Source organism: Patagioenas fasciata, chromosome 26 (genome assembly GCF_037038585.1).
Source record: "Patagioenas fasciata isolate bPatFas1 chromosome 26, bPatFas1.hap1, whole genome shotgun sequence".
NCBI lineage: Eukaryota > Metazoa > Chordata > Aves > Columbiformes > Columbidae > Patagioenas > Patagioenas fasciata.
The window spans coordinates 4,989,438-5,003,894 of NC_092545.1; the positions used below are offsets into that span (position 1 = coordinate 4,989,438).

The 14,457-nt window shown below is 47.3% G+C and overlaps 1 protein-coding gene across 3 annotated transcripts in view; it reads right to left on the reverse strand.

The window, feature by feature from the left end:
• DPYSL2 (dihydropyrimidinase like 2) overlaps positions 1-14,164 on the reverse strand; it is a 47,524-nt gene extending 33,360 nt beyond the window's left edge. The window contains exons 1-4 of one of the 3 annotated variants that reach the window (XM_065856802.1): positions 13,885-14,164; positions 13,016-13,382; positions 1,453-1,541; positions 6-190 (exon numbers count right to left, since the gene is read on the reverse strand). In XM_065856802.1, coding sequence (XP_065712874.1) covers positions 6-190; positions 1,453-1,541; positions 13,016-13,363 — 622 coding nt within the window. In that variant the 5' untranslated portion in view covers positions 13,364-13,382; positions 13,885-14,164. Of the gene's footprint in view, positions 1-5; positions 191-1,452; positions 1,542-4,599; positions 4,965-13,015; positions 13,623-13,884 lie in introns of those variants that run through there. The other 2 variants (XM_065856803.2, XM_065856804.2) reach the window with 2 other exon arrangements.
• Positions 14,165-14,457: the final 293 nt, after the last annotated feature.

Here is a 14,457-nt window from a genome sequence, read left to right on the forward strand (position 1 = left end):
CTTACTGATCATGGTGGTGCCCCCAGCCAGCGCAGCCTTGGTCCCTTGGAAGAAGTCGTCTGCAGATGTCATCCCCTGCTCCGGCATCTGGAAGCGGGTGTGAACGTCAATGCCTCCCGGAATCACCATCCTGCCGTGGGCTTCAATAGTTTTCACTCCCCCTGGCACAATCAGATTCTCTCCTATTTGCCTGGGTAAAGGGGTTTCAAACAGCAAGTCAGACACAAGCAACAGACAAGGCAAACAGCCTGTAAACATACGCCCTAGTGCCATTTAACCTGGCTGGTGTGTTCTTTCTCCATAGAAAGCAACGTATGGGATCAGCGCACATAGCTGGTAATATTTTATGCTTCCCCTTGAAGCAGTAGCACAATCGAGAGCAAAGTGTGCAATTGCTTCAGGACAATATTAGGCTGAAGAGGAAGGAAATGAAGGAGCCACGGTGCCAGACAGATGGAGAAGGGACCGGCCGATCATCAGATGGATGCAGCAAACAGCAAGAGCCTTGTTACTGGGACTGGACTGGGGGTGCCAAGTGGCAGCTCAACACTAACAGCATTTTTTGCCTCTATATTGTCTGCTTTCATACATAGATGTTATGTAGTCCCTGCACAAGTATAAACCCAAGCAGATCATGGTCACCAAGTTCCTGGTGAGACCCTCCAAGGTCTGTCCAGTCCAGCTCTTCACAGGCGTATTTTTAGAAGCGCAATAGTGGCTGACACATTGCAATTAATGAGCTGTCTTTGGCTGGCTCCTTTAACTTTTAACCTTGATTAACAAAGCACATGTGCTGACTGTTTAGCCAGAACAGGAAGATTCCTTGTTTGTAATCTCTGGCTTGTTCATTTTTTCCTAAGAGTAATTTTCCGAAGAAATCTTTAATACATTTAACACGCCAGAAATGCGTGTTTCAGGACTGAAAACACAAAAAAACGCTGGAAAGAGGTGTGAAGCCCAATCCTTAAATGACAGGGTCATTATTAAGGGGGTTTAGATTGGTCCTTGCATCACAGAATCATAGCAGACAGTGCTGCAAGAGACCTCAAGAGGTCACTTAAGTCCAGCCTCCCACCGCAGACCACAATTAACTGTATTAGAATGCTGAACTCTGGATTCAAAGTATCTTAAGCATGACTCAGTAAAACGTTACAACACAGATAACTTCAGACACATGTGTCATCTCAGCATGGGGCTGTTCACATGGCTAAAATTAAGCACATGTAAGCACCTCCTTTGACCGACACTTTAATAACAACGGGGTCTTGGCCCACTTGTTTATCTAATTTAACATCTTGTTTCTCAAGTTCCTCCATCAAACACCAGGATATACAAGAAATACTCATTTTGTCCTTGCAGTCTAATACAGCTCACTGATCAAGTTATTCCTTCCTAATCTGCAGGAATTTTCTGCACATTTCCAATCGTAACATGGTATTAGGTTCCACTTACTTTATCAACCCATCTTCCATATAAATGTCTGCGTAGAACGACTGGTCGTCATTAACTATTTTACCACCTTTGATCAAGAGGCGATCGCTCTGCAAGAAAGAAGGACACGACAAGTCATCATTATTGTGCGAGAAAGCTGACAGTCTGCGGTGTCACTTCAGAGATAAAAGAGACGGAAACAACCTCTGCATTATTCAAAAGCCCGTGTCAAAACACAAGTCAACCGCCGCGCTTTCAACTGGAAAGATAAAATGTTTTAGTTCATCTGCAAGTCCTTTCATCACGCTAATGATCCAAAAAGATCAGGAGCTGGGATCCGGCGGGCTTGTCTACCCGGCAGCTTCACTCGTACCTGCCGTCCGCCACCATCACCTACAACAAAAGCATTCAATAATACTTTGATGGATGTGTAACAGCCGCAATTGTATTTTTCTCTGCCTTGGTCGCATGTAGAGTTTCCTACGTGCGCCCACGCACTGGAGCCACGGCTTGGCCAAGCGTGAGTCAACTGCTGTCAGGGAAATGGAGCAAAAGTCTGTTGCCAGGGGCTACACAACACAAACAAACTCATTTTGTCCAACTTAGCGATGTTTTGATGCGGTGGATACTTCGACTGCCTCTCCAGAGCACTACCGCATAATCAGATGGAAATTAGCACGTATTAGCAAATGAAGCTTAAGAGAAGGATTTCAAAACAGTTATTAAAATTGCCTCGAATTAGAAGATACTTTGGCAGGAACAGAACGGTAATTATAACAAGGCAGCTATCAGGTGACGTGTTTTTATCTCAGACCAGGTTACATCTTGGTTTTGTGAGATTTTGAGGCCAAAATCAAATGTATCTCTTTTTTTTTGCAGTAGCCATAAATGATTGAAACACACTCTGCAGTGCTCTGGATTGGAAGTTAAAAGTGACCGCGATGTTCCTCTGGTTCCTTCATTCCCTACATCACAGATATGTATTGTTAAAGCGAAGCACACGTGTTATGCAGCATTCAGTTTAAAAATACACCTTGGCCCTTATGTCCGCACTTGTACTCACTCTGATTCTCTTTCCCCCACCCCAGATTGTCTTTGTAAGAGAACAAAGCACAGCCAAGGGCTGGTGAAACCAAGAGCCGCCTTCAAGAAGGGGTAGAAAGCAGGACTTGAACTTGGTGGTGCCTTGAAGTTACAGTAAAGACATAAAAGCCTGAAAGAGTGATGCTCAGGGCCCTTATTTCCAGCTGGAGCTTCACTGGTCAAACCAAAGAACAGAATCAGGCGTTTTCCCAACTATCTTCTAGTCAAACTGAAGATTCTCAGCTGACACGGCTCTTTCAACACCAAAACAGCTCCATGAATTGCATCAGCCACTGATTTATACCATTATATCCATCTTTTATATAACCGCTAAAGATCTACGAGATGTTAAGTGTCTCTCATTCCCCCTCCTTTTTTCCTTCTCCTTCCTCCTCCTGCTGCAATGGAGAGTTTCCCTGAACAACGCCACCAATTTAAGAAACAAAGAAAGAAAACCCCAAGATTTAAATTTAGGATCTGCTGCGAATGCCAATAAGCCTGGATGAATTAACTTGGGGCGTGAAAAACCCACTTGTCTTTCAATGCCAGGCTCTACAGCAAACTGTCCTACATGTTTACCATGTCCAGAAACACTGCAGTATTTACGGCCACCTCTAGTGCAGACGCCTTGTGCTATTAAAAAGACCGACGACTACCGAAATCCGCTAGTTTGGCCATCGATGCCACTGACAGCCCAAGTCTGAATGCACTGGGCATCAATAGGGAGAGAAGAAAAAATATATATACATAGTGACCAACAAAAATGCAGCCTGGACCGTTTTAACGATGCTCTGAACGTTTCGAGAATCCTTCTGCTGGTTTCAACCACCTTGAAGACAAAAGCACACACAGTTTGCAGCCATGCGGGGGCCTGCCACTAAATCTGGATCTATTTACCCTACTAATGCAGACAAAACAGGACAGCTAGACGTTCATCATCCTTTTTCTTCAAGCACTCGTCTCAGTAGATCAATTTTGGGTTTATACAACAGCAAATAAGATGAGGAACTGATTTTCTCTACTCCTTTACAGGGGAATTGCATCGGATACAGGCAACGTAAATCAGAGCATTCAGTCATAAGAAAAATGCGTCATCCTACTTTCGGCCCATGACAGCGGTTCAGCAGTAACCTGAATCGTTATGAAATTGTAGGTATCTTTTTAAACTCTCTACCATTGGACTCTTGGAGAGCAACTATTCCCCCCGCCCCAAAAAAAGAGGATGCTCCATTTATCACACACCCATTCTGTGCATCCCCTGCATTTCCTAAACGTCTTTTAAAACGTAACTGTACAGCCCAGCGGCTCCTGCACAAATGGCACAGTTCAAAGCTCCATTTCAGAGCTCACTTTTCTGCCTCGGAGGCTGAGGAAGGACTAGGATGGGTGTGTCCGTGGGGCTGAGAGAAGGAGCCGCTGCCAATAATGAAAAGCTGTGTCAAAAAAAATAATAATAAATGGCAGTAACAGTCCGTTAGATGCGAATATCTCGCCTTACGTAATGAAAAGTTGGAACCCTTGGATCTGCAATACCTGCCCTAAATCGGCTCCCACAAGAACGACATCAAGGGAGGGGTTTATATAACGGCTCCTTCCCTTTTCCCCCAGGATCGCATCGAGCAGCGGGGAATGAAACGTGCGCGTTGCGAGAAGCTTCTCGGGGAAGAAAAGGAAACGCTGCTCCATCCCCAGCCCGCCGGGCAGGGGGTCCGGCCGATCCCCCCCAACCCGAGCAGGGGCAGGAGGGCGGCGGGGACTCCATCCCCAGCCCCCCCGGTCGGAGGTACCGCTGTCCCCGCTGCTCTCCGGGGGTTGGGGGGGGTGACACCGCGGCTCCGCTCCCCGAACGATGCTGCTGGAACCCGCGCAGCATCCCGCGGATCCTCGACCCCGCTTAAAGCACCGCGCACCCCCCAATGCCCCCCCCGGGTGTCCAGCCGCGCTGCAGCGCAGGAAGCGCCGCATTAGACCCTGATCTTATTATCCTGCCACAACCCCCGGCCATCGCTCTCCCAGCACACAAAGGGCTTAATCCCCGCGCACCCCGCCCCCTTCCCCGCTTTTATTCCCGTGCACTCCACTCACCGTGATCCGTGGAATATTTTTCTTCCCCTGATAAGACATCTTGGGAAATCACTCCCCAATTTATTTATATAATGTATTTTTTTTAAAGAGAAGCGGGGCGGCTGCTGTATCTCTATTGTCTCCTGTGCAGCAACTGCTCCCCGACCTCCCCTCCACCGGAAAAAAAAAAATATATAATAAACCAGAATATAAATAAATCCCCCAAGCCCAAATCAATGCGATCACTAGGAGGGACAGCCCGGGGGGGGTCCGCCGGGGAGGGCGCGGCGGGGAGGCGAGCCCTGCTCTCCGCAATGGCAGGAAAAGGAGAAGCAGCCACCCCTGCGCGTTTCCCTTTCTTCCCTCTGCCCGGAGCCCAGCCCCGCGCAGCCCAGCCTAAGCCTAAACCCAGCCCAGCCCAGCCCAGCCCCGGCCGTGCGGGAGGGGGGGCGAGCGCCGCCAGCAACAGCGGCGGACACAGCAGCGCATGCGCCCCGGGCCGCTCTCGTCCCTCCCCCCGGCGGGGGGCCGCACAACTCGGGGCGCCATTGGTTGAGCGCCTGGCGGGGATGCAAATGAGACGCGGCCGCCGCCCAATGGGGAGAGGGATAGGGGCTGATATGCAAAGTGGCGCAATGGGGACGTCAGTGCGCGCTCCCGAGGGCGGGAGGGACCGGGCGCCGCCCCCGGCGCGTCGCACCCGCCCGGGTTTTTCCGCCCCGGTTCTTCCCGAAGCGCCGCCCGCTCCCCGCCCGTTTCCCCCGGGCCAGGCTGCTGCAAAGCGGCGGGTTAGCGGAGCTGCTGCACCGGTGGGAAGGGGGGACGCGGCTGGCGCCGCCCAGCACCTGCGGGGCGCTGTGAAACGAGCCCCGGCGGGGGCTGCGGTCACCCTTGTGGCGCCCAGGGGATGGGAGGAGGCTGCCTGGGGAGCCGGGACGTCGGAAAACGCATCGCCGCCCTCCATCTTCTTTGTCCCACCCCGCCCTTCTTGGCGCTACCGGAGCAGAAAGCTGTTCGGAAGCATTAGCAAATTAGGGGGGGAATAAAATCAGGTTGAAGTCACTCCCGGCCCTTTGCATTCCCAGCATGTCTGCCGTGCTTTCCGCACGCCTTCTCCCGCACCTCGGCCGGAAAAGCCAGCCCGGGGTCAAGCCCCGCTCCTGCGGACACTGACCTGAAGCTTCAGTGCAATGTGGAGTCAGAGCAACACGCCCAGCCGGGGTTGTCCCCTCCAGCCACTCTGGCCATTTCTCACTACTCCAGTGTTCAATGCTTCAGTCACACTTGGAGACTTAAATGTCTCAGTCCCTGAACTCCATAAGCTGATACTTCAAGGAAAGAAATGCATTAAATGGCATAAATATTTCCTCGTTATTTAGAGCGCACTCGCACTGGTGCAATGCAGAGATTGACGGCCAGAGCGTGGATAACCGTTCAAAACGATCTGTTTAGACCAGTTCCTCTTACACACGGGTTGCCCTGGGGGAAGATACACGACTACTTTTGGACAACTCGAAATACCACAAGTCCACTTACCTCCTCCTCTCAGTCACGAGTGAATCCCACGTCACACAAAGTCAACTACAAGCTTCTCCTATCACAAAATATAGGGAGATATTTACATACCCAAGTAGTTCCATGAAACACAACGTGCCCAACCCCTAAGAAATGTAGACCTTCAGTATTTTACTGCAGGAAATCATTATACAGGCAACATCTGTTCAAACAGGTGACTACCAGGACCTTTTATGTACATTAGTTCACAGGGGGCTATAAGGAAAGAGTAAAAGAGCTTTTCCTGGGTATAGGTAGGGCAACGTTTAAGTGATTAATATGCCAATCAGTTAATATCCAATTAGTAACAAATGAAAAAGTGGCTGATTATGACAGTAGCAAAATGATTACTTTGTTAGCCTGTAGGGCCTTACTTTGATTTAATGATTAAAATAGACAATACTAAATGAATTATCCTGCCCCTCTCTCATCTGTGCTGGAAGAAGTTTTGAAACCTCAACATATTTTTGCTCAGAACATGGAAGAAAGCGTCTACACCAGATTTCTAAATTTAGACAGTGCAACTGTTCCCTTTTTTCTCTTTAATGCCAGCTTTCCTGCTCAATTGTAGATCTGAATAGTTTCTTGCCTTTGCTTGCCAGGTAAAAGAGCACCCAGAGCTACCAGAGGGGAAAGAAGCAAACACAGCCTAAGGGTTTGGGAGCCGCATCAGGCTGATCTGATCTGTGCTTAGGCCAGTCACCATTTCAAGATCCTGCCCTGGCAACAGCAACACAATTAAGGAGGAAAGACGACAAACATGGGTGTGGAAAACCATCTCCAACACTGACTTGCCTCCCTGACCTTGCTCAGGTCATTTCTCCATGTTATCATCAAGGCAGTGTTGGTATAGAAGAAATAGAAGCACCTTTAATGAGATGGTGTCATCAGCACACCCATATTTCTAAAGCTATTCTCATCTGCTCAAAGATAGCTATTTAAAATATATATTTTAAAGGCAATCCTTACTGCACATGGGCCTAACTCAGAACAGCAGCTCTTGGACTTGGAATACATTCCATAACTTGAATCCGATAGTGACTAGGTTGAGAAAGCAAGAATGAATCTTCAGATGACACTTAGTTTTCCTTCCCATCACCATGTTGCAAGAACCTGAACAGTACAGAATAAAACAAATGAAGAGATTAAAGGGTTGAAAAACACGGTTGTTCAATATTCAACATCCACACAGCACCAGATTTTAAAAACTTCCATAGGATTTAGCACGTACCCAAAGGACCAGAACTGAGCTCCATTATAACAACTGCTAATATGGCCCGATTTTCTTCTCTTGTAATAATGAGCTAAAAGCTTCTCCAAAGAAATAATTTTAAAATTATTAATGTAGTTGCAAACTGGTTTATTTAGCCTAGCTAAACAAAGGCAAGGAATGGCTGTTATCTATTGTATAAAGACACATGAGGGGAGGTGATCAGGAGGGGAGGAGAAGAGCTATTGAAGCTAAAGGACAATGTTGGGATGAGAACAAGAGAGAACAGAGCCAGAAAATACTGAGATGTACATCTGCACGTTTGGGTTGTTTTACAAAACCTGGTTCATTCCCTTGGTAAAGCTACAGTTTATGTATAAATTCCCCCTCTAAGTTAAACGAAGAAAGACAACTCAGGGGCAGGAGTCAGGTCACACGTTAAAAGAAGCGAGTTGAACGTGCTTCTTAAATCCTTGCAGGTTTGTCCCCAGCGGTGCCGTTACCTGCCAAGGATTGCGGGAAGTGATGGGACTTCTAGATCGTGTCGATGCACTTTGTCTTCCACAGGGCTAATAATGCATGCAGCCGGCTAAAATTAGAAGGTGCTATAGAGAACGAGCACTGCCAAGGCTTCCTTGCCAAATTTTAACGAAGGGAAGCGATGAAGGACGGGCTGGTCAGCCCAGCCCAGCACCCAACTGCAGCCACTACGGCAGGTACTGCGGCCAAGTCACAACGGTGGCAGAGGGACAGCAAAACAACAGAAATATCTTCAATTACGCTACAACAGCACTTCTCAGGGCCCTGACGACACTCCCCGAATGGCAGAATGGGAGGAAATGCACAAAATTGAGAATTACACCCATATTTGCACACACGCAGAGCTGGCCAGGGGGTACACAGAGTGATCGTCAGCCGCTCCTGCACGGGTACCAGCTGCTGTGGGACATCTTGTGCAGGCTCTTTGCAGCAGAAACACATTTCACATTAAAGGGATTGCTACATCTAAATTTGTCTTTCAGAAAGGTCTAGGGGGAAAATGGCACAAGAATATGAGAATCTGTGTACAGCGATAATCTGTGCTAAAATAAATCATCGCAGGCATCAGTGGAAATCCGTTTCCATCAGCTCAGAATTGTAACTTTACAGATTCTGCGGACTGCCGCAATGCACTTAGCAAGGGATTTTATTCCCACTGTGGAGTTACTGGATGGTTGGGAAAGAAACTACTAAAATAGTCTTTTCTCTGTGGAATTTTAGTGTAATTGCAGCAAATCCCACAGAATTTCTACAACACCCAACTGGTTTTACTCCTACTGAATTCTTAAAGGTTTATCCACAAGGACATCTGGCTATGAAATTATAAAACCTGCAAATGGAAATATATGTCTTAAAATGCAATGAAAAGAGGAATCGGAGATTAATTTCTGTCACGATTCTGCTCATGCCAATCGCTGCATCGGCTCCAAGTCTCAATGAGTTGAGTTCCCCATGGATCCTGCGAGCCCCTGCACATTATGGAGTGTTGGGAGGATTAAATACAAGCTGGTACATGGCAGAAGGAATTCATCTGTCCTTCCCAAAAGGTGATGAAAGAACTATTCATTATTAATCACTATAAATTAAATTACAGAGGGGAACTGTACTTGCCAAAGGGCATCTTTGGTTTGTTTTATTATCTTACAGGAGAAAATTAAGTGTCATTATATGGAAATGACCATAGAGGTCAAATGTGAGGAGGGAAAATCATAGAACTTCTCAGAGAAGTGGCCTAAGTTCTGAACACAGACTGGGATCATGAAGGACGAGAGTGACTTTCCAGCCACACAAACAGGTCGATAAAAATGTCCGTTTGATCTGCAAATTAAAATTAACCTTCCAATTGATTTTATTTCCTTTAAAATCTCAGGAAACCTTTATTACATTCAGAAATAGCCTTCTAAGAAGACTGTTACTCTTACAATGTGTTTCTCAGAGGAAATGTCCTGACCATTTCTGGTGCATCACAATCTTAACTGTCCTTAAACAAGGCCAAGCTGCTGCTCCACTGTTAATTTACTGTTGTGGCATTTTATCAGGAAAGAGACAGCCCCCTTTAGGGTTCTATACATGGATTGCTCTGTCATGGGCAATACAATACACAGCAAAAACGTGCTCTCCTCTCTTAACAGCTCACAGCCTCCACTGTGACCTTCACTACAGTCAAACACAGCATTTCTGGAACACAGGCACGGGACATTTGGGCATCCTTGTCATTGCTCCTCCCTTTCATCCAGTGGAGAGAGTTTAGCATCTCATAGGAACCATAGGGTCTAAGAAATGGCTGCTTTCAGTGATTTGCACTGTTTCTTAACATTATCATCCCTGTTCCTTCCCAAGAACCTACATGGGGCTCTCAGCAATCATCCAGCTTTGTTGTTTTAGGCCAGTAGTCCACATTTAGTGCTCTGCACTTTCCAAAGGCCCGTGAATTGTCTCTAAGGGATGCAAAAGAGGTATATAAAGGTGAGTGCTTGTTGTACGGGTTGGGAACCACCTGAAATCACTGGAGCAATTGCAAGAATAGCAATGGGAACTGAACTTGCTGGTCCACAGCGATGGCCCAGCGGAGGTCAGGGCCTCCAAGCACTAAGCTGTGCTCAGACATCAAACAAGGAGCTCCAGGACCGGGCAATTCACAGTCTAAACAGGGAAGATGCCAAAGTTGAAGATGGGAAATTCAATTCTCCAAGGCCTGGCAGCTGGGAAGCAGCAGAGCTTGCCTTAGATCTGCTGAGTTGCAGACCTGTTGAATAGGTCATGCGGCCTCCAGAGGCTTCGCTGTAAAGAGCTGCTTAAACGGAGATAGAGAACCTTCCTGGTGCCTCTAGAGATGATCTTAACCCTGAATTATGAGGCAGCATGGCCCAGAGGCAATAAAGCGAGGCCATGATAAATGCCTATAGAATACCCTAGACAGGACAGACACAAAGAGATTTGATTACCCTTATCTTTGCCTGCAGAACAATATATTGCAATTTAATGTGGAATAATTACATGCCTTTTTTTATCCTCTGGACAGTGAAGACCTCGGAAAAATAAAAAAGAGCTTGTCCATCTAGTTTTGTTAATTATTTCAGTGGAGATTAATACAAGATCTTTCTATAAAGTGACAGAAAGGATGAGTGTTTTAAACGCACTTTGGAGTCAGTCACAGGCTAAAATACTTGCATTTCTCCAGTTGATGGGCACCCATTCCCATCAGCTCACGATATGGTGCTTTGGTTGCTGAAACAGAGCATGGACCGTGCTGGACATTGTTACACCTACTGATAAAAATCGCATCTATTGTCAGCCTCAAGCTAAAGAAAAAGGCCAGAAATCTTGCTGCTGCTATCGTGAAATAATTTATGCAACTTATAAATTCAAGATCATGTAAATTAGCGTACTGTGCCTTCGCACTATAATTTAGATTCCTCTCACACGGAAACAGGGTACAGTCTATCCAGGGAGAACCTATTTCAGATGTGTTATTAAGGCAGAGGTTTGAAAATAATGGGCCAAATTCAGTTGCAAAACATCAGAAGCCTTTTAACTCCTATCTGGAATTATTTTAATGCACTGTTTCCTTTAATGCCACTTCTTGAAACATTGTTTTTCTTTGCCTTTTTTTTAATACATTGAGCTTTGATTATCATCATAAATGCATTTCTATTAACTACACTAAAGTAAAGCCACTTTTACCTGCTGAGGATCTAACCATTGATCCAAGCTATAGACGCAGTCAGCCAGAAAACCATCAAAGCTGAAACACTCCCGCAATAAAGTGCCAATCCATAGCAAGACGTTTATAATAAAAGGCTGCACTTACCGAAATGCTCACAACCCCTTACAACACAATCCATTGGCACCAGTGTTATGTAAAGCTAATGAGAAATAACTCAAATGGTTTGCACTATCCCATTATTTCATACCCTCAGTTCACATTTATACAACAACCTTGAAAAACAGAATGAAAAACCACACCTTTTCAAAAATGTGATTAATACTCAGTGTGGACTTCTGATTTTTCACCATATTGTACATACTTTTTTATTATATTGGTACCCTTCAATCACAAAATAATTCATCTTTTCAGAATTACCACATCACCCATTTATACTCGTGTTCTGCAGGACATCACCACACCAAAGTGTCTGAAATTAGTGCAGAAAATGTCTTGAATTGCAAAGCCTTTGCCTCCCCAAGCTGAAAAGCAGTGTGCTCTTTACTCTTGAGATGCACCTTAGTTAGTCCAACAAGACTAATAAATCACAGATTGCTACTCAATGAGCAGGCACTTCAACATGGTCAAATCAAACCACAGGCATTTGTAGCAGCAAACTTCTGTTTGGGTTTGGCAAATGAGGTTTGAAGCAGCGTGGAGCATATCCCACTCCTAATTAAAGGTTGGTGCGAAGCACTTCCGAAAATCAGGGCCTACCTTTGTGTTCTCACCGTAAGCAGCAGTTGTTCCCACATGTAAGTATGGCTGGATGAGGCTCTTAAGTTACTGTGGTAGGAAAAAGCCGAGTAAGGTCTGATTTGGGGAGGATCAGCCCCCAGCAACACTCCTGGTAATATTTCACATTTCTCAAAGGAAGAGAAAGTAGTGAGTAAGCCCATATTATAAATTCCAGGCAGACTTCTGCCTCGTATATGCAATCCATACCACTAGTAAAAATCAGGAGGCACATCCTAGAAACAGCTTCCAGAAGCAAGGATTGCTCTGTAAACTCACTGGGGGATCACTTGCAGGAACTCTGTCCCAGTATCCTAGAAGTTTATCAGTTTGCTGGTTGGTGCTTCACTCATTTCTGCTCTTCCAGCCTACACATAGGAGTCAGCATTGTCAGACAAGCACCCGGAGCATTTCATGGCTCAGATGTGAATAAAGTTTGCTTAAATCTATCGAGGAAAGTAAATGTGTGTGGTCAGCTAGACCTATGGGTTGAATGGGTTTTGCCTCAGGAAGAGGATAGGCTTTATTATACATATACAGAGAGTAAACAGCTTAAAAGACTGGGAGCAGTTCAGTGGGTTTCTAAGAGAATGCCACATTTCAGTGAGAGTCCTAGACCTTCCTGAGGCAAAAATTCCCCCTGTAGCCAAAGGCCTTGATCCAAACTGGTATTAATACAGCTCCCAGGGTACTCTGGTCTGTCCTCCCCTGGGAGGAGGGGGTAGGAGTTTCTCCTGGAAGAAGCCTGCAGGGATTTGATCCCTGCAGGTGGAGGCTCATTGATGCTCTTTTGCTAACAATTGCATTTCTGTTCCCGTGAGCTGCATTCACAAGCTGGGTGGGGCATTTTGCTACCGCTGTGCTGGGGGGAATCGTCTAAGAAACAAAAAAGTCTGTCTCTGTCACCAAATAGGAAAGCAGGGTGGGGAAAGGGAGGGTGTTTGTGGGTGCGGGGGCTCCTTTCCTCTTCTGCCCTCCCTGTGCACATACACACACCTGCAGAGAGCACGCGGATAACATCAGAGGTCTGGCAAGAAGGCTCTAGGAGAGATGCTGCTTCTTAGAGGAAGACACTGACTGCCACACACATGCAAGTGACATAAAAGCAAGAAACTGCTGGCTGGAAAGGATACATCCCTTCTGCAGCCTGTTCACGCTGGATCTCTCAGACACACACATATATATGCACCCACCTTGTCATTCAGATTCTGCAGCGCCTCCTTCCCAGTGGCAGTCCTGATCTCCACCTTTCTCCCGAAATCAACAGATGGTTCCCCTCCCTTCGCGCTCTGCCTGGAATAGACGGATTGAGCATCCGGACCCAGGTGGGCAACATCCTTCTGCTTTGCCACGACTTTGTTAGATCCGCGGCCCACCGAGAGGGAGTCGAAGTCGATGGTCTTGTTCTCCAGGGAGCCTTCCACCGGGCAGAACATGCCACAGAATTTCTGCCGGGGTTTGGGACTGCCCGAGCCCAGGTTTTTGAAGAAGGCTGGCACTTCTTCCTCGCCTTGCTGGCCAGACTGCTTCCTCTCAGCCATGGCTTGTGTGGTCTCCCTGCTAAGGGAAAATAACAGCGGTAACCAGGAGGACCCTTCACACACTCACACACACACAAAAAGAGAGAGGAAAAAAAAAGAAAGAGAGAGATTGCTCTGGGTCCTAGAGATACGGCAACATCAATTGCAAAGGGCTGTGCCTGGCAAAGCCCCTGCCCCCATCGGTACAATATAGCCTGTGGCTCGCTCTGTTTTCTTTGATGCAGTGCAAAGTTGAGGGGAGGTTGGGGCAGATCCTGCTGCAATCAAGGGAGGAGGTTTCAAGTTCCCAGCATCCAGATGGGGAGGGAGGGAAAAGGAGAGGAAAAAAAAAAAATCCTCACTCTGCAGCAGAAACTGAGGACTGATCCGGAAGTGATGCGAGTGGTGAATTGGCAAATGGACTCGATCAGGTTGGAGCAACAGCCCCCATCACACACACCCTTTCCCCCCTCCCCTTCCCCAGCGTGCTGCTATTGCTACAAGTTGCAGAGAGGCTGATGGGGACTGAGCACCCTCCTCACCTCCGGCTGCTCTGGAGGCGTGTTCCGAAGGCAGGGGAGAAAGGATCCTTCCTCCCCTAGCCCCGCAATGGTGGAGTCAGGGAGCGCTCTGGGAATGCTATTGTTCCTCACTTTTCTCCAGGCAGCAGAGACGGAGGGCGGAGAGCAGATGAGATCGCGGTTGGGTTAGTGGGGCGAGTGGGTGGCAAAATGCTGACTCATGTTTCTGGGTTTTGGGGCATCGCTGGTGCCGTGACTCGGGTGGACCCTCTTCAGGGGGTAAAAGGGCTGATTGATGGCACTGGAGAGAGAATGAGAAAGAGAGACAGATGGGAGAGGGGTGTGGGAACCAAGGGAGAGAGGAAAATGAGCCGTTAACCAGGACTTACCTCCAGGAGCCGAAATTAGTGACCTTGCTAGTCAATTAAGCCTGTGCAATGCCAGAAGCCCCCAGTCTCTCCTCGCGGGGGATCAGGGGAGGCAGCCAAAGGCGGCTCCGGCTGCATGCGGGTTTCTAGAGGAGGAGACAGAGCAGCAGCCCCTCGTCTCTCCACTCTTCCCCGTGCTCACAGCAGATGAGACAAGGGGGCAGAG